The 20,058-nt window shown below is 34.6% G+C and overlaps 1 protein-coding gene across 1 annotated transcript in view; it reads right to left on the bottom strand.

The window, feature by feature from the left end:
* IFT74 (intraflagellar transport 74) overlaps window positions 1-20,058 on the bottom strand; it is a 35,214-nt gene continuing 15,156 nt past the window's right edge. Inside the window, exons 9-19 of the mRNA XM_010015874.1 lie at window positions 19,378-19,430; window positions 18,406-18,549; window positions 17,750-17,790; window positions 16,454-16,533; window positions 13,125-13,178; window positions 10,110-10,207; window positions 9,002-9,128; window positions 5,256-5,419; window positions 4,486-4,611; window positions 2,009-2,069; window positions 1-116 (exon numbers count right to left, since the gene is read on the bottom strand). Coding sequence (XP_010014176.1) covers window positions 1-116; window positions 2,009-2,069; window positions 4,486-4,611; window positions 5,256-5,419; window positions 9,002-9,128; window positions 10,110-10,207; window positions 13,125-13,178; window positions 16,454-16,533; window positions 17,750-17,790; window positions 18,406-18,549; window positions 19,378-19,430 — 1,064 coding nt within the window. The remainder of the gene's footprint in view (window positions 117-2,008; window positions 2,070-4,485; window positions 4,612-5,255; window positions 5,420-9,001; window positions 9,129-10,109; window positions 10,208-13,124; window positions 13,179-16,453; window positions 16,534-17,749; window positions 17,791-18,405; window positions 18,550-19,377; window positions 19,431-20,058) is intronic.

Below are 20,058 nucleotides of genomic sequence, written 5' to 3'. Positions count from 1 at the left end.
TCAGTTCTTGGTGTTCTGTAAAGCTTCTATGAGAGCTTTGTTGTATTCTGTGACCAGCCTTCTCACGTTCTTCATTACTGGCTGATAGTCACTCTCCTGACTTTTTGTTGCTATGACTATTTAAAAGAATTAAGGAAATAAGCTGCCAGTATTAATATTAGGATAATTAGAGACCATAAGGAAACCGCAATACAGTAAGTTTCGTTCTGTGAAAACTGTCAAGGGGTGCAAATAATGGAAAAACCTCAAATTGTTTTATAAAAGATTTACACTAATTTACTAGCTGCAATCTCATGCCAAGCGCTGTGAAAGAATAAAAAGAGAGTACATGCCAAGTTAGTTTTATTTTGATGTACAAAGGCAATAGCTCCCTTGTGGAAGACTCTGCCCATTGTAACACTGCAAACAAAATCATTTCAAATCACTCAGCTATTTACAGCCCTATATTCAGTTTGGCACTTTAGAACTCTGCCTATAAAAGTCCCAGTCCAAGAAAGCAGGAGTAGCTCAAGCAGATACAAAACTCTGCAAAGGGGGGTCACAGTTGGATAGGTAATAACATTGTAGCAAGTAAGGAGGTGCTTTTAACATAAACTTTTTTTGTTGGTTTGTTTTAGAGATTTTTGTGTTAGAAAAAATAGGATCTAAGATTCTTGCCTTAGTAAGATATTCCTATAGAGCCTTCTTCATAGAGGAGGTGGGGTCTAATTAAATTACATTGTCCACGATTTTTTTCTGATTTTTTTTTTAAGAATCAGAGCACTTATCAGATATGAGAAATGGGATATTTGTTATATGAAAAAGATAATCTATATGCATATCCTGTATTGTTATTGTTTTCCCTGATGGCTAGGCTGTTACAGAGTTGCCTGAAATACATTCTTGTGCCATTTTCTGAGACATGTAGTGATGTACATCGTCCAACACACAACACTTTATGGTGTGGTCTAGTTTTGCTGTTACTTTTAGCAGTTATATTTATACTGTAATAATCATATAACAGTGGTTATATGCATCTTTGAGCTTACAGATTTTTTGTCACCTGATTCATTTTAAAGAAGTTAATGTGTTGCAGTCCCTAGAATATAAAAGTGTAACTATGCCCTACTGAGATCTCTACAATAACTACAGAGAACAGTACAAGATGAGACCAATTCTAATTAAAAATCTCCAGTGCTTTTGCTAATTTCAAAAACTACCTTATGAAAATCACTTATATCAAACAAGCTTTTGCTGATGGTTTAGGTTTTATATGCCTCATCAGGGGAAGTGGTCAAGGCCAGGTTGGACAGGGCTTTGAGCAACCTAGTGGAAGGTTGGTCTAGTGGAAGGAACTGGGTTGGAATTAGATGATCTTTAAGGTCCCTTCCAACCTAAACATTTCTATGATTCTGTGATTAGCATAACGTAACTTTTTAGTAAGCAACGCGTAATTATAGACGTACAATGCGCTTCCCCCATCCCAGCCCATTTTGCAGCAAAAGCATCTCTTGTCATATCTTACAATATTTGTCTGATTTTTCCCTCTAATATACAATTCCTCTTTTATTTGATAAAAAACACAGTAAATGCACATAATTTTTTGTTTACTTTTTCATCACTGATACTCATGGTGTTATGAAATTGCAAATGACCATGCAAAGTCACCATGCTATACAGATTTTCCAACAATGCTACACTTGCTGGATGATTTCAGGTAAGACTGGACAGATGATAGGATGATATTTGCATGAAACTTAATGCAAGACTGATCCAACAGGAAAAACTCTGGACTGCAAGACCAATCTCATGCTTTAGGACCACATGAAATTGTTTCAGATAACACATGAAAGTTTTGCTATATATAATATCTTTAAGCTAAACAGACATTTGCAAAGTGTCTCCTTTCCCCTCCTCCCCTGTCTTCTGCTGCCCATTCCGTCCTGTCTTATTATGCTGGAGGAAACAGACTTCTTCCTCAATTAATACACTGCATGAATTTTAGTGTATTTCTTAAAGAAAAGGATACATTCCTTCATCATAAAGTTATTTTGCTCATGGTGCTGCCACTTCCTCTCCAAATTTATAAGCTGAAAACACAAAAGAGACAAAAATTAAAACTATTATTATTACACACATACTTTATACAAAGAATGTCCCAAAAAAAAGGTTGTACCAATACCCTGTATCCTACCACCTGATAAGATCAAAGTTATTTCACAAAAAAAAACCAAACACCACAGAAATGAGAAACAATGGCAAAATTGTTTTAAAACTGCCAATGATTAACCTATGTATAATTTAGCACTTCATACACCTATCTATATAAAAGCACTGCATTTAACTGCAGTGGTAGGTGGAAAAAAAAAACCAGATAAGAATTCAAGATTCTCATACAGGGAAATATGTAAGCAAGTCAGAAGTAAAAAAAGGTAAACACTGCAGAGAGATACTATTTCTCATTATAGTTCATATCATTTAAATGATCTCTTTTTAAAATCAGTAAAATCTAAAATCACCAAAGATACAATATTTCCTGACACTGTCTTGGACTTTTAGCTATACAGAAGAAACTTCCTTACTTCCATAGTTTAGTTTCCTGCCTGATGCCAGAAGCTGTGATAAGAACAGCACTGCAGCAAGAAGATTGTAGGAGTATGGGTTAAGTGCTGGCACTTCTTCAATACTTTCAGCATCAACAGGAAACTGATGTGGACATTATATCGATGGCTGCTTCCTTACAATACAATTTTATATTTGTTTTTCTGATGCTACTGTTCAAGGTTCTGCATTTCAAGATATGCAGATGTTATTTTTAAATGCAAAACCTGAAAATCATTCTGAGACTAAACTTCCAGTGGCAACTAAGGTAATAAATTAGGAAAATATTGTAAGATTTTACTTAGAAGCTTATTTTTCAGCTAGAAGTTGATATGAAAATAGTTCCTATATTACACAAAATAAATCTCACAGTGAAGAATGAGTTATCTAGTGTATTGGTTCACAGCAAACATGCCAGTCATTTATTTCCAAGATATGGTATTTCTGATCAATTATATTTATTGCCCCCTTTGTAGATATTGCTACATGCAATACAGCCAGTAAAGGAGCCCGTCTGATAGATATCATAGGATATATTCAGTGCATTTTTGAAGTAAATCCTTGAAGGCCACAGCTCATACAGTCAGCTGCTTACAAAACTGCTCAAACGTTCAAGCAGTGTAAATGCTATTTGTACTTCAAAATGCTTGATGCATGTCAGCTAGTCAGCTATTTTATATTTATTCACCCTCATGACTTTTGCACTCATGACATAAAAAAGCAAGGAAACAAATCCTTTTGCACGCATTGAAATAAAACTGCCACAGCTTAATGAACTAAAAAAATGCTGTATACCTACTATTTTACATAAACTTTTTGCATCATTATGCATATCTTAACACTGGCTGGGTATCTTGGTCTGATTTACATAACCTCTAGGAATAAGAATCTGATTTTGGCATAAAACATAAACAATAACAGAAGTCTTGCAGACTTTGGCATGCAGCTTTGGGGATTATATCATCGTCTTAGAGTTAGCCCACAATAACCATATGCTATGAATGTATACGTATACCTCCTCATTTAGAGCTATGCCCTCTCATCTGCTCCATAGAATTCACTCCAGAAGAAAGTTTACTTAAACATGTACAAATATCACCTCCAGCTTTTAACTGAATCAGAAAAAAGTAACAGTTCTAAAGAGATCTCAACACTCTGAAACAACTAAAATCTGTGAAATGCAGAGAAAATCATCAATTTCCATTCTTTCACCTTATTTTGATGTTGTCCATTTTCTTTCTGTGCATTCAAACCTGTATGCCTTTAAAGTTTTGTTGCCAAAATGACAGTGATTTATGGGTGTTTTTAATGGAAGAATAAAAGCTGCTCAAAAGTTTATAAACATCATGTTTCCTGATTCACTTTCGAAATGTAAAAGTAAATATACTCATATACCAAAGTTCCTTGGGTTTAAAAAGTCTGATCAAACCCTAAAAATTCAGTCTTCTGCAAGGAGCAGAAGGATTGGAAAAAGTGAAATGGAATTAACAGTACAAGCTGCAAGAAAAAATTTACTGCCATAACTTTAAAAGCAAAAGGGATCTTATCTGATTACCAGTGACTCTTTTTTCTGTAGTTTCTTTTTAAGTTGGTCCTCCAAACTCCCCAAGCAAAGGAAAGGCAAAAGGGGGAGAGTTCTGAGTAAGATTAATAAAAACAGTTAAAGATTCATACAATTTTTAAGCTCAGAGAGACCTCTGCTAGTAACTTTGAAATCCAAAGCTTATGAGCAATTCATTGGCACAGTATTAACTTTTGTTTGAAAACAGAAAACATTTATAGTACATAACTTTGAAAACTCCCTGAGAAGAGATAAATGGATTCTGTCAATACAATGCTTCATGTGCGTGAGAAAACTGAATGCAATACAAAAACTGAAGAAAGAGCATGTAGCTTGAGCTATACCTGAGAATGTGTCTCATTCTCTTGCAGCTCTCTCTTTACTGTCTCATACTCTGTATTCAAGTGTTCCATTATTTTCTTGAAAGCATGGGTACGTTTTGTTAATTTTTCTTTGTCATCCTGGAGTCTCTAGTTGGGAAAAAAAACCAAACCAACACAAACCAATTAATGGATGAATAAATTTACTTTGGGTTACAGAAAAATTATTCTAATTTAGCTCTCAAGATGCTACTTTTTCTTCCTTTCAGAACATAATCATAAGCTTAAAGAACTCATAATGCTTTTCTCTAGCATGCATGCTCTATCCTAAAAATATTATTCAATGGTTATGACCAAGTTGTAGTCTTGTAGCGCAAGTGGGAATGCTAATGTTAAGAATTTGTAGGAAATTTATTACCTGTGAAGTGGGAATTGCTTTAGATGGAGTCTGTCTTAGAGCAAATATATGCAGAATAATTTTATTTTTGTGTTTTGATTCCATGATTGCTAAATTCAAACTTATGGGTAGATACAATTACATCAGAAAAGTTCAGATGAATCACTAAATGAGAAATTTTGTGGAAGGAAATTATCAAAATTATCCAGTTGACAGCCTGCTACAAATACCCAGTCATACAAATAAGCAGAAAAACATCTGGATTCATTAGCCCTGGAGTGCAAGCCCCGTTTTCAGTTATCAGTCAGAATTCCCAGTCATAGACCTGGATTCCCCTCCATTAGGTGCTCAAAAACTCACAAAGTCTGCATATGCAAGGATTCATTCTTTTCATTACCTGTTTCTTCTCTTCTCCTGATGCTTTCAGAGCTGGCAAATTATTATAGACCTTCAAATCCATTTTTGTTTGTTCTATTTTGTCTTGAAGAGAAGCTAGTTCATCAACCATCTTGCCCTCCAAGAGTTCCATCTTCTGCAGGTCCATCTGAAGTTTTTGACTTTCTAGATCACCAGCACACAATCAATTAACACAGCATTTTATTTCATAATACACTGTCTACTATATAAAGGTTTATTCTATGTCTAAGCAATAAAAACAGCTCCTGCTTATCTTTCTGATTTTGATACGCACAGGAGTGTTAATGTGAATGAAAGAAAAAAATGTGATCTTCAAAATCATCCTGTAAGTCAGACTCCTGTATTACAATTAGTGTATTACACTCTGTAAGTGAAGAGTATTGATTTTCTGTATCACAGTGTGGTATTTCTAATGTTGTTTACAACAGCATCAATAATTTTCAAGGCTTAAAGCTGTGGTGATACCCTACAAAACCTTGACTGCAATAATGCAGACAATTAAATTTTTTTTTTGTTGTTATTTATGTTGTTTTTATTCATTGTGCTTGTTTATGATTAGACTTAGTTCTATGACAGTAAACAGCCAAATCTGCTTTAAGCATTCACTCTGTACAGGAAAACACTTCCATATATCAACAGAATAAGTACTGTCATAGCTTATAAAATGATCATGTGCTACAATATACAGCATTTACTTCTGACAATCCACTAAAAAGAAACAAAAGAGATACAGATAATTAAAGGAGTTAGAAATATGGATGGATTCGTATATGAAGAGAGATGAAAATACTGAAACTGTTCAGTCATGAGATGCTTAAGAGAGGACAGAATAAAGATACACAAAACAAAAAATATACTTTGATCCAGTTTTGGGGATAAGTTATCCACTCTGAATGTGGAAGAACTAGATGTGGCTAGACTGGTTTTCTGACCTGTAGCCTTGTCATTGTGTTTTCTTCATTTTCCTGAACATTTAAACACATGGCTACATAACCTTACACTTCAGAGCAGTGTCTAACTCAGAATAATGATACAAATAATGCAGGGGTTTCTAAAATGTTAGGCAAAGTGGGCTACTGGGAGGCATGGGACACCACAAAGAAACTTCTATCAGCATAGACTGTATAGTTTGCTCACACACTTAGGTTTGTGCTGATCTCCTGGAAAAAGGGTAGGATTTTTTTCTCCCAACTTTACCACGGCAGTATAGATCTTTATGGCAGAAGGGAGTGGATATGCATATGTGACAGAAGATGAGTTCACTTTTCCAAAACCTGTGGATATGGTTTCTTTGGTGAAATTATTTTGGAAAATCTCACCTGATCAAAACCCCATCATAGCAAGATTTTGATAGTCATCACTTCTCTTATGTATTTATGCCATATACTGGTTTTTTAGAGTGAAATATTTGCTTGAATTAACATTTCTGGCTTATTACAGAGTGCTTTGATGGTTTCTTGAGGAAGCTTAAAATAGCAAAAAGACAAGCCAAGATTTTTGTGTAGAGTACGAATCCACCTTAAAGGACTTAAGAAAACACCTTCACTGTGTCTACAGTATTTTGTAACTGCCTATAGCTTCACTTTGAAGTTCCTGCTATTGTCAGTGTCAGATCCTAAAGCACAACTGAACAGACCACAGCTCTGCTTCTTTTGTTCCTGCCACTGTAGTTTAAAGACAGACAAATGCTTAAGGACCTCAGTAAGTCAAGAATTTAAGATCAAACACAGTAAAAAATAGGATTATAAAATAAAAAGACTTCAAATTGGAGAGAAATGGCAGACAACAACTTTTGACTTTCTTAAGCATTTATTTAGGCCTAATCACAGCATTTTCAGTCTTCATATAGCTGTTCCAATATTTTTATTTTTTATTTTAAAATTATACATAGTTGACTAATTGGAATTTATTTTACATGTGAAGAGTCATAACAGTATAAATGCCAAGATGCCAGAAAGGATTTTTAAGACTGTTCTATCTATACACTGGTAAAAACTATGTTAAGACAGGACTGGGCTATTCCTACCCTTTCATGTTTTCTGGTGAAAAGGGAAGAAGCTGGAAGGAGTGAATTTTACCCTTATCCAGCAACAGCCACAATGAAAAAAAATCAAAACTAAAAAACCTCAAAACTTCTCTAGCGGAAGAGACAGGAAGAGGATGCAGCCCAGTTCCTTCTGATACGCCGTGAAGTTGCAGTGTCTAGCAAGCAGTGTGTACACAGTAGCAAACTCCCAGACCAAACTACAGTGACCCAGGGAAATGTTTTTGGGAAACTATGCCATCAGCACTTTTGTTTACTCTTCATGGTTTCCTTTTCTTTTTTAATTTTTTTTTTTCCTGTTTAAGGGTTCTGCTGGTAGACTTTTTTACAGCAATAAAATTCAGAAAGCCAGATTTTTAAACACAACAAAAGAATCCTGATGATGACTGTGCTATAATTCAAAGGTTAGGAAGAACTTCAACTGTGCAAACTCAATATTCGCTGTAGTTTTTAAAGAATCTTACATTGTTTAATACAGTATCTGTGACTCCTTGCCTTCAGGAGTTTACTTATGAATCACATAAATTACCTACTGAAAATTATGTATTGTAACTTCCTTCTCTCCCTATGCGGAGAAAAAAATTGTCTTTCAGTATATCTCTATAGTGCTATGTGCTTCCAGAATAGCCTTATAAAGTAATAAGAAATGATGCTTACATGAAAGAATAAAAAGTCAGATTTGAATTTGTAATGTATGGCCCAGCTCTTAAACTATGCTAGAATGGCAAAAGGAGTATTTGCAGACAAGCAAACACTAAATGTTAAAACACACAACGGAACAATCTATTACTCTAACACTGTGTGCATAACAACTTACTTGCACATAACTACTTTGAAGTTACAACACAGGCTCCTATTTTGAAAATCACTACCAACTAAAGCATGTAGTAGCCTTCTAACAAAATTATTTATGTTTCTTAATTCCTGCCCCTTCTTTTTAGCCAAAAAACAAGGAAAGACTTGCTGAACCAATAATGATATTGGTGAAGTCTTAGAATTACGAGAACAATTCCACTGTAAACAATGAAAGAAAGAACTAAACAGATACTCGCCATGGAAATGAAAGAAAAATACTGTATGCTTTTTTAAATTATGGGCAAGATCCTGCAGATTCTTACACTTAATTTTATCTATTTGAGTAGTTCCAAAATGAAGTAAAAATGAATATTCACTTTGCAGAATCAAAGCCTGATAATTTGAGAGCTATTCACTATTGCTGCAAATTATTCTGTCATGGTACATTCCCTTTTAGAAAAGCGCAAACCATAACTAAGTGATTCTGAGAACTACATTTACAAATAATACATGGTTAGATAATCAAAGAAAGTCTCTACTTCAATTTATTAAACACTATTTTAAGATAATGAAAACTGTTTATATTCAAGGTGACTATTAATAAAATCAAACTTCTAGATCAAAGAACTTTGTACTCTAGTATTAAAACACGTATGTTTAATGTGTATCTGTGCAAAGAGGCATCATAATAGTAAGTTAAATACTCCTAATATTTATATTCCTAAGTTATATAAATAACTTCTTACCCACAGGAGTTTGAATTTATTAACTTGTCACTGTATTTTGATACTTGGAGATCACTGATCTTGTACTTATTACTAATATAACAACTCAGGTAATTTTAATTTTTTTAAGGAATGAATTTGAAAATTCATTGCTGATCTCACCTGTAATCAGATTCTTAGCAGTGCTCTGTGATTTCTGCATTTCATTTGATTTAAAAGTGAGGTCCTCCTGCATAATCTTCAGTTCTTGATTGGTAACAGATGAAATTTGTTTCATACGATTCACATTCTGTGTGTTACCAATAAAAATAAAGAGAACATGATGTATCTTTGAAACAACAAATGGTAACTGGACAAGTAAAAATACTCTCCTATCTCCGTACATTGTCTGTTATGTGGCTTTTCTTCTGCAAAGACTGAAAATACTGGAAATACTCTGAAGTGATTTCAATGTGAACAATTCTCATTCTGCCAGCTTTTGATAAAAGATGTACTGACAGCCCACTGAAGATGAAACAAAAATGCAGCAAGTATATAACATAAAAATGCAACAAATGTATACTATGTTCCCATTATCAATCCCTACTAAACTGCCATTGCCTATAATGTACCTAAGGAATACCATACTGAAAAAGTTTTAGAAGACAATGAAGTAGTGTCATAATCAAACTATTACTCAGCTGAAAGATTTCCGTAAGATAAAAAAAATCCATGGGAACTAAAAATGTTGTAAGAACAAATGTTTTGAAAGTGCAAAAAAATAGCAGACTGCAAATGAGAACGATTTCTAAAGTGTTTACATTAAATATTACACAGCAGGGTATTGGAATATTGCCAGTTACTCAACAGTAGTGACAAAACACCCATGAACTGGTACTTGCAGACCTTAGGTAAACAAAATATTGCAGTTTTATTTGCAGTATTCTGAAATGTTTATAATGAATGGAATAATGTTCATTATAGCAGTCATGATGAGTCAGAGCAATTATGCACACATTTCTTTTACTCTGGTTGCAAGCATTATCTAATATACAGAAGTATCTTCCCAGAAATAAAGTTAAATTAATCAAATATGTCTTGGGTTTTGTGGACTTGTTTTGTTCTTTTAACTACAGCTGTACATAATTTAATGTTTAATCCTCTTAAGAGATTATGATGCAAATATGGCATGGATAATATATAAAACCCACCACCCTTCTTTAATCAAACATTCTCCTCTTCTGTCCTTTTAAATTCCTAGCTTACTACGGGAGGAGGAAAATGTGCTCACCCTGCTTGAGTGCTCCAGGAGTGCAACGATGTTGGCTTCTATTTGGGCCTTTCGTTCCAATTCCTGATTCTTCACCTCTTCAAAAGTCTCAAAAAAATCTAGAGATCAACAAATATGATAAGGAAAGCTGCTGCCTGTGTGGGTATAGCACAAGACCTTGTAGTTTCCAGACAAAACTTTATAAGCTGTACAGTTTCAGACAGGTTACTTTGATTATTTATTTAGGAGACAGGTGATAAGAGTCCCTGAAACATGTCAATTAACTGGTTAGAAAGAAAAAAAGGACATTTTTGCAGAGACACATATTTGACCAATTAATGATACAATGTCACCACCTTCTTGGATACTGTTTAGGTGAGGGTTGCCACCCAATGGATAAGGACTTTCATCATAATAATTTCTGACAGCTTTTTGAATGCTTGTCCCAGCAGCTGTTGGTCTTAATTCTTCTGAAAGCTATCAAAATAGGCTACTATAGAAAGGGAACAGGTACTTCACTAGGGACTTGAGTATCTCAAATGGGCTGGACTAAATGCCAAACACTGCTAAGGACCTGAGACCAATACTCACTGGTATCATCTCTTTCTTTATGTATGATATCCCTTTGCTACATCTCTAATTTATGTTCATTCCATTAAGTGTCCAACTGAATTTGGTAAGACACTTGTAATGGTGGTATACCCTCTGTATGTGTGTCCTGGGCATACTACAATGTATTTCTGATGACAGGCATATTGAGAAAAGGGTGCTGGACACATCACATGAAAGTCGTAGGTCTATCAAAATGCCATTCAGGGCTGTAAGTTATGATCATCCCTCCCCTCCTGGGTTTCCTCCTGAAACATGGCTTATATACACAGAAACACTCAGGAAATAAAAGAGTTTGCAAACTTTCTAGCTGAATGAAAAGGAGGAGGAGTGCTTGTTTGGGCAAGAAGGATTAGATAATAGCAAATTCAAGAAGGGAGAAAGACAAAAGAGGATCAGCTTAATGGAAATACTGACAAATCCTGAAGGGTTGAAGACTGACTAGAGAATTCTGGATTCCAGAGCATCCAGGGGTTTTAAAAAATATTTGATTTTAAAATTCTTTACTAATAAAACATTCATGGATAAGCAAACTATTGTAATATCTGACATCATCTGCAATGCTGTCCATGAAAGAATTAACAGAGATGCTTCACAGAGCACAGCTTCTAAAACTTGTAGAGTGGAAAATTTGCATTATTTGAACCAGTGGACAATACGAAGATACTACAAAGACTAACTCTGAGGCAGAGATTTCACGATTAAAGACACTAGGAATTCTTAGAAGTTAATGCATTGCATTAGACAACACATTTGTAATGTGCACAGTGGACTGCTAAAAATAATGACTAGTTCTGATGCAGATTCAGTTGGCTCAGAAAGTTGAAATAAAGTTTAGGTCCAGTTGATGCTGACTAGTAGCTGTAGAGAACAGTACTTGTCAAAAACGTAAAAAAGTGTACCTTTTCCCAACACTACTAGTAACCAGGAACAGAGTTAAAACCAAAGCTTAAAAGCTTGCAATTGAAAGAGGCCAGTCACTTCCTAAGGGCTGAATAAGACCATCGCCAGGTCTGTTCTTCTCCAGTACCCAGGCTGCAAATGAACTTACTTTCTCTCTTTGATGTTCTCTTCTTTCAGAATGAACTTGCCGTGTTTGATCTTAAAGATAGGACAATTATACCTTAATAAGAAGGACAACAATGTCAGCTCCAAAAAGAGCTCCTTTCTCAAAGAGCACTTACTGGGTATTTCATACTGTCTGTTGTTGTGAGATACAGACAGGAATCTTCTACACTAAGAAAACATCTGAGCACAACAGAACTAAGGGAAAGGTAGTATGGAAAACAGTAGTACTGAAATTTTTGTTTAATGTTTTGTGTTAGAAACATTTGAGCTCTTCTTTCTTTTTTTTTTTTTAAGTAATTAAGTAGGCAATTTTTAAAAAGAGAATCACTCAGATAACCTAACTCGAAACTTTCAATCACATTTAACTGTTTAGTGCTCTAGAGATGAGCAAAAGCTTCATCAATGTCTGTCTCTTCTGGGGGTCTGAGCCACTTCTTTTTACATAACAGATGATGCCATATACTTTGAAGCATCTCAGTAAAGAGGTCTTAAATAAGTTGACTGCAATATCTTGATAAACCTATTTATTTACTTCAAAGGAAGCTGTAGGCAATGAGGATATTGAATCTTCCAAAACATGTATGTAAGTAAGGCAGAGGAGTGAAGTGCCTTCATGAAAGAAATGCATTCTGACATATTCATAAAATGAGAACGAAACTAAAATTCTTTACATCCACAAATATATAATTTTATAAAACTGAGCATGAGTGGAATTAAGACCTAAGAATCGTACCTCTATGACTTGACTAGTGTTTTTCTCCTTTGGCATTTTGGACCTTTTTAATCGTTTGTTTTAGTGTTTGGTTTTTGGTTTTGTTTTTTCAAACCTTCTTTGAATTTATTTAGAAACATTCAGCAAGGTCCATACTTACATCTCATCTCATTGTTTTTCTGCAAGTAACTCTCCATTTCATCACAGCTGTCTGACTAACCTTTTTTGTCTTGTGGAAGAAGGCTTTAGTAGCATCCATTTTGAATAAAGAGATATGAGAAGCCTTAATTTTAAAGAATTATATGATGTCTACACTTTTCTGCTTTTAACTTCTGCTTTTAATCATACCTGAACAGCTGGTTGCATGTCTTTTATTTAAATTAATTTAAAAATTCATTTCAGCCTTGCTTTCATAAAATAAAGCTGTATTCCTAAGACCTTTAACGTCTGATGAAAAGCCTTGAACAATGTTCCAAATATTTATGACTGTCCTATAAGTCCTAAGCTATCAATTATCTTGTCTTGAGGCAGATCACAGAAATTTTATGTGAAGATCAGGGCACTGGTTCTTTTCAGCTCTAAATTAATACAAGGAAACCTGTATTTTACTGGAATTAGGCCTAAATAAAGTATATTAGAGAACTTACTGTCCATGCTTTCTTCCCTCTTCTTCAGCTCTTTGTATCTCCAATTTTCTTCTCCTGCAAGGGATGTAACATGGATTTAACTTTACTTGTCTGAGACCTGGATTCCTTTAGGAAGGCAAAATGTCAGTTTTAAAAATTAAAATTCTACATGCCTAGAAACTACAGGACTCACCCCATGTCATTTAATGTAATCACTTCAACTGACTATGTCATACGTATCTTTATACTAAAAAAAAAGCTTAATAAATCATTCTCAATGCAGTTTTTAGAACCTTTTCGGGGTTAGCATATTTTATAAATAAGAGGGGGATAAATACTTGGTTTAAACAAAGGATCGAGATTTTTCTGAAGTCAGGTGAGTTTAAATAAGAGAACAAATGTTTTTGTGTATATGGGCACCAAAATACTGACTACGAATAGCTCTTAATTAAAATGTACTATTAAAGTAGGAGATCCGATATGTCACAGATTTCAAGATCAGACAATTCTGCCTCTAAGAATAATTTAAATTTCAAAGATCTAGGTTTTTAATCATTTGAGTCTTTGTCATTGATAAATTTTCAGCATGATCTTGTAACTTTAAAGAATACAAAGAAAAAGAATGAAGTGGACACAGATATAACTGAGCAAGCAAATTTCTCTAGATCTTTTTACTTGAACACCCACATGCTTTCCTTCCTATCTAATATATACAAACAATAAGAACACCCTTGGGTCCCTAGGGGACTGTGATTCTGCTTCAACTTCCTTGCAGCTGTGGCTTTGTTCCTTGCTGGACTCTCTCATTTTTCAAGGCAAGTCTCCAACACTAAATAACTCAGTCTGTTCTACTCTTAAAAAGTTTAGTTACAGTGAATCATGAAACAGACAGCTACATGATGTGCCAAGTGTTTAAAGAAAAAAATTTGAGATAAAACCCACAACCTTTAAAAATTTCTTTCCAGATAAGTTTTCATTAAAATACAGCATTATTACATCAATGTCTTATCCTCTCATGCAATTTTTGAAGTGTTAAGTCTATTCCATTAAGAGCTAATGTTGATTTTGACTAATCAGTTACCAGATCACAGAATCACAGGATAGTCTGGCACCCTCATAGGTCATCTAGTCCAACCCCCATGCAATGAGCAGGGACATCTTCAGCTAGATCAGGTTGCCCAGAGCAACATCGAGCCTAGCCTTGAATGACCCCACGGATGGTGCATCCACCACCTCTCTGCTCAACCCACGCCAATATTTTACCACCCTCATTGTAAAGAATTTCCTCCTTACATCCAGCCTGAATTTCCCCTCTTTTAGTTTAAAACTATCACCCCTCCTCCTACTGCAACAGACCCTACTGAAAAGTCTCTCCTCACCTCTTTATAGGCTCCTTTTAAATACCAAAAGGCCACTAATAAGGTCTCCCTGGAGTCTTCTCCAGGCTGAACAACTTCAGCTTTATCAGCCTTTCCTCATAGAAGCAGTGCTCTGGCCCCCTGATCATTTTTGTTAATGGTAACTGCTAACATATGGAATATATAAATGAGTGATTTTTTTCCAAATTTAGATTATCTTAAGTGAAAACTAAAAATGTTATTTCTATTAATGGTCTTTTTATTTTGGTTTTCCTGCTTAAAAATGTTCCTAGCACTGAAATGTTTATCTTGAAACATTAAAAAACCCTTAGTTGTAATTATTTTACTGGCCATTTTACCTTAAATTTAATTGAAAAACTTTAAGAGCTGAAGTCTTGGGAATGCTTTGTAATATAACAGTTTAAATACTGAGCCAGTATTTAAGTTGACTGAAGTAAGCTGAGTGGGGATGGTGGGTGGGAGGGAGGGACGACAATCTCAAGGACACACCAAAGTGCTGATTTAGAGCAGAAGTAAGAATGGCTCTCTGGGATTCTTTCTCACTACAGAAAAGGACATTGGGAGTCTGGATTTCTGTGTCTTAAAGCAGCTCCTTATGAATATCTTCTTTATCTCCTCTATGTGATATCAACAAGTACAATTCCCTCCATATTATACCACAATTTAACTATATTCCGAATATCCTGTCTGTTCCTGATTGCTGACAGAAAGCATGCTCTTTCTCCTACATACGCTTTTAACACTTCTTCAACAGAGCTGTTTTCCTACAACAGTGAAGACATGTAGTCCAGCAATGAATGATTGTGTCTGAAGGTAATTATAAAATGCTAAAAGCAACTCACTTCTTACCTTCTGCATTTCTCCAAAGATAGAAAAAAAAGAGTTGCAAGCCAAACAAAAAGGAAGAATTAAAGCAGAATAGTAAAGTTGGCAACGACATTATCTGGAAATAAGAAAGCTAGTAAGATAGTCTTAATGAATTATTTGCACAGATATAATGAAATACCTGGAGAAATATGAAACATTTTGTAATGCAAAAGATGAGAAACAGATGTATCAGACATTTGTATAGGGTCAATTTTAGAAGTATTTGTTCACCTTGAAGAAATTTACAGTTAAATTTTATGCTGATTGTCTGAGAAAAGGTATAAACTAAAAAGGACACAAACACATTAATTCATCTGTCCTACAGAACTTATATAACTTGCTACAAAGTTTTCCAGAATGTATGTACATATTTATGCAACACCTATCTAATCAAGATTCCTTATAACAAGGTTTTCCATGGGACGAACTTCCATTTTAAGGAGAATCTTCCACAGCTACTGAGGGCCTACACTCAACTACGGGGTTACTCCAGAACCGTATGTCCAGTGCTAGGACAAATCCCATCCTAAACTAGCCCAAAGTACTATAGCATATGTCTGCTGAATGTTAAGTTTCTAAGGTAATGTTATTTCTAAGCAACTCCCAAACTCTTGCAAAGATCAATTCAAGGACTTTGAAAGACAGATAAAAATAGTACTGAATTCTGTCTGCTTTACACATTATTATTAAACATCCTCAGCTCCACATTTGCTGACAGTGTATCAGATCATGTAAAAGGTCAAATAAATAAAAGCTGTTCCAAAGCTGAGCTGGTTCTGCAATTCTGCCATCAGGAGAAACTCCTATTTCTCTAGTAGTCCTAAAAATAAAACTGGGACAGAAAACCAGACAGCTGTATTATTATTTTATAGGGTATTTTTACTACTTAATATGAACTTGATGAATGGACCACTAAAGGTGGGCACTCCCCACTTCTCATATCTGAAAGGAGAAGTGTGCACTCCTAAACACAAAACCTTCTTCTGATGGTGAATAATAGACATTTGCTTAAGCCTAAAAGTTGTAAGCAACTAATGTCATAACAATATGTATTATAATACAGATGCAGCTCTGCATAGGCTGCTAAAACTCTAGTCATATTACCTTGATAATTCTCCAGATCCATATCCAGTCGTTGAATGACCTTTTTAAAGTGGTTTGTTTTTTCTTTTACTTCTGCCAGCCTGAAAAATTTACAACGAAATCCACAGTTAAAAATGTGTTGTAAGATACTTATTTATTTACACAAAAATTGAGAGAAAAATCAAGAATAAAAATAGCAAACCTAGGTTTACGAAAACAGAAAAAAATATCAGGAAGATTTCTGTTATTATAAAAGATTTATCTAAAGCACCTGTCACTGAAGTCCCTGTATCTATTAAATGTAAGTACTGCTGCTCTGTTTAGTATCACTTTTCTGTTTTGAGTCCTCAGTAGTTTTAACTTACTCAACTGGTCCCTCTGTTGGTTGCTATACCACTTTGCAGAGGTACAACGTCATTGGTAAAATGCAGCAAGGAACTCTATTCCTGAAAAATTGCTCACGTGTTCACTAAAACCCGTTCAGAAATTGCCAAGTAAAACTCGGTATTACATCATCACCTTAAAAAAAAACTATGTAAATTCTCAAGTATAATTCTCTGTCATTGTTTCTTTAAAAAAAAAAATCTGTTAAGCAACTTATATAATTACCCAATCAAAGGTGTTAGTGCATTAAAAATTAATGAATGATTACAGTTGGGAATACTGCTTTAAAGAACTTAAAATTGTTTCTAGAAGATTTCAGGATTACCTCATTTTTTCTGTAAAAGAGAGAAAGTAAAAGGTTGAATTCACAAAAACATTGTACTCTTTCACCTCACCCCTGCCAATGCATTACTAGTTATTGTAGCATTTTCCAGAATTCCTGGCAAATCTTCAGAAAGGTTGAGTACCCAAGAATCAAGAACCAATTCCCTGTTACTCCTTAGAATGGAATTTCTGTAAGCAACTTTATAACTCTTAGGTTTTAACAACACATAAAAAATAAAGCCTTCAAAATGTTACTGCAGCGTAAGGTCGGCTCAACTTCACAGATGTCCAGATAAGCAGCTGTTATGGATGAATGTCTTCTTCAGCATTGAAGAAGTTTATGACAATGCTATTGCCAATTTATATTCTTAAGGCATGTTCATAAGGATAGGAGGAATCTTACAATACAGAAAGAAATGTCCTATCACTACAAAAGTTGTTTAGCTGAAACAGAAGAGTATTTTCTATTCTCTGTGTAAGGTTAACACTACGAGAGGCTGGAAAATGTGGTGATGTTCTACAAGTCCACAGAAACATATAATGGAATTCAGCTATCTGTCTTTAGGCTCTAAATGCAATTTGTAGCAACAGTATAATGGGATTACTCACTGTCTGTCCATACTTGCTATTTCTTGACTGTCATCCTTAACCTACAAAAAAATTTAACAACTTCAACATATGAAACAAAATCTACATATGAAAAAAAAAAGGAAAATAAAAAAAAGAGATTTTTTAGTTCAGTATACAGGGAACAGAGACTCAACATATGAAACCACAAACTTGCTGCCACATTGTCCAACAATGTCTCTTCACCGAAGTGATAAGTGTTACATCTTCCAGACTTTCTCCTGCTAAGTACATATTGAAAAATCAGACACACCAGTGTCGTTCAGATGAATAATCTGTACAGTATATATGGAGAGTTACACAACACAGCATAGATGCTTATAAACTAATTCAATTGTTCCTGGATTAGTGTGTCTGCTCAGTACCCCATAAGGATACTGTCTGGAATTATGTTATGAAACTGTTCAGTAGGATCAGTTTTCCCGTAACAACATGACTGATGACTGTGCCGATTTTGTTTTCCCTGAACCTGAAACATCCCATCCAGCCAATTCATTAATTGTTTTTAATTTTAGATGGTTTCTGCTGCTTAAAGAGCAAATAAAGGCAAGATTCAAACCAAAGCATTTTAAAATATTATCATCCCTTAAAATACTGCCTTAGAGAATCTTTTACATGATAACATTTTATATTCTTGCCTGCTTTAGTAACCTTTCTCTTTCCTCCTGCGGAGATTCCATATTCTTATCCTCAGCAATCATTTGATCTCGACGTTCCTCAAGCTCATGTAGCTTTTCGTACATCTGCACAGCCTCCTTTTTCACCTGGGAGTGTTCTATTTCCTGTTGGGAAAAGCAAACACCTACCAGGTATTTTCAGCTGTCAAGAGAGCATTGCAGAAATTATGCTTTAGTTAAGCAACACCTACCTATACTTTGAAACCGAAGCTTATTTGTTATAAACAGCACAGAGACAGCATAAACAATAAATTTGATAATCCATATTCTCAATAAGGAATTTTTGGAATGCAATATCCCAGTCAGCTACTTCTTCTCTATTAGTTCATCCTCAAGCCAATTTTCTGAGTAGATTTACTATCTCATCATTTCTAAGGGAATACGAACCATATACAGTATTCAAAAGGACTGGAAAAATGCCTAATAGTTTCTGAAAATTATACTGTCTGAATATATATACATGACTTTGTACCTCAGTTCACAGATCCTTTTATCCATAGAAGACCCAGTATAAGAAAATTCTCCTCAATCTAGCAATATGGCAGTGTATAAGAAGTGTTTGTTTATGTATGCATGTGGAATAAAAAATATCTTAGCAAGTACTACTTTGTGTTTCAAGTGCTAGTTGCTTTTAAAATGGAATGTGGAAGAAGAAAACCATTCTCCCACAGCCTGAAAGCTGAAAACATATTGAAAAATCAGGTCTCACAAATCCTTAAGGATGTGAATGATAATGTCATGTCTATCTTTAGAGAGTAATTCCAAATTAATCAAAAATCACACACCTCACTATTCTATAAAAATTTTATACTTGGCGTCTACAAAAACAATTTTTACCCAAAACATAGAAATTTCCACTAATAATTTCTGCATTACTTTTCACACTAGAGTTCAGCAAAGATTGGTACAGAGATCACTCGTTATCATACATACAGCTCTTAGAGCTTCCTCCTTTGTATTTAGTGCATCCAATTCCTGCTCTTGAACTAAGAAAAAAAAAAAAAAAAGGCAAAATTCACATAAAAATTACTACTTGGTAACTTTTTCATTCTGCAACTTAGTATTAGTAAAAAGCTGTAAAACATCTTATTGCTGCTCTTAAAAATTTAAAAGACTGTGTCCAGCTTCTCCAAGTGACCCAGATATAATATTCACTTACTTTCAGCCTCCAGCTTTTCCAATAAACTCTTACCATTATTTGCAGACTATGACGAAAAACGTGTTTACCCTTTAACCACTATTTTTCATAAAATTAGTACTGAGGGTGGAATTTATCATTTCTGCATCAGAAGTTTAAAGCTAGATTTTAAAATGTGAACTAGCCACCTCAGTTTCTTTATAATCCAGAAAGAGACAGGTAGGCCCTGACCAGTGGTTCAGCTCATCCCAAAACAGCTGGGAAGCACAGACCTCAAAAGACATCTATCATTGCATAGACCATACAGAGGAAGTTTCTAAGACTGTATGCCTGAAGCTAGATGATCCCAGAGAACCTAGAAATCTTATTGCTTTTGCTAATACAATTAGTGAAGTCACAAAAATTTTACAAAGCCCAGTTTGTTTTTCTGATACCTTGAGATGTACGAGAACAAAAAAACCCAGATTCACTTTTGT

Source organism: Nestor notabilis, unplaced genomic scaffold (assembly GCF_000696875.1).
Source record: "Nestor notabilis isolate BGI_N333 unplaced genomic scaffold, ASM69687v1 scaffold8116, whole genome shotgun sequence".
Lineage (NCBI taxonomy): Eukaryota > Metazoa > Chordata > Aves > Psittaciformes > Psittacidae > Nestor > Nestor notabilis.
This window is presented reverse-complemented; position numbering and strand designations above follow the sequence as displayed.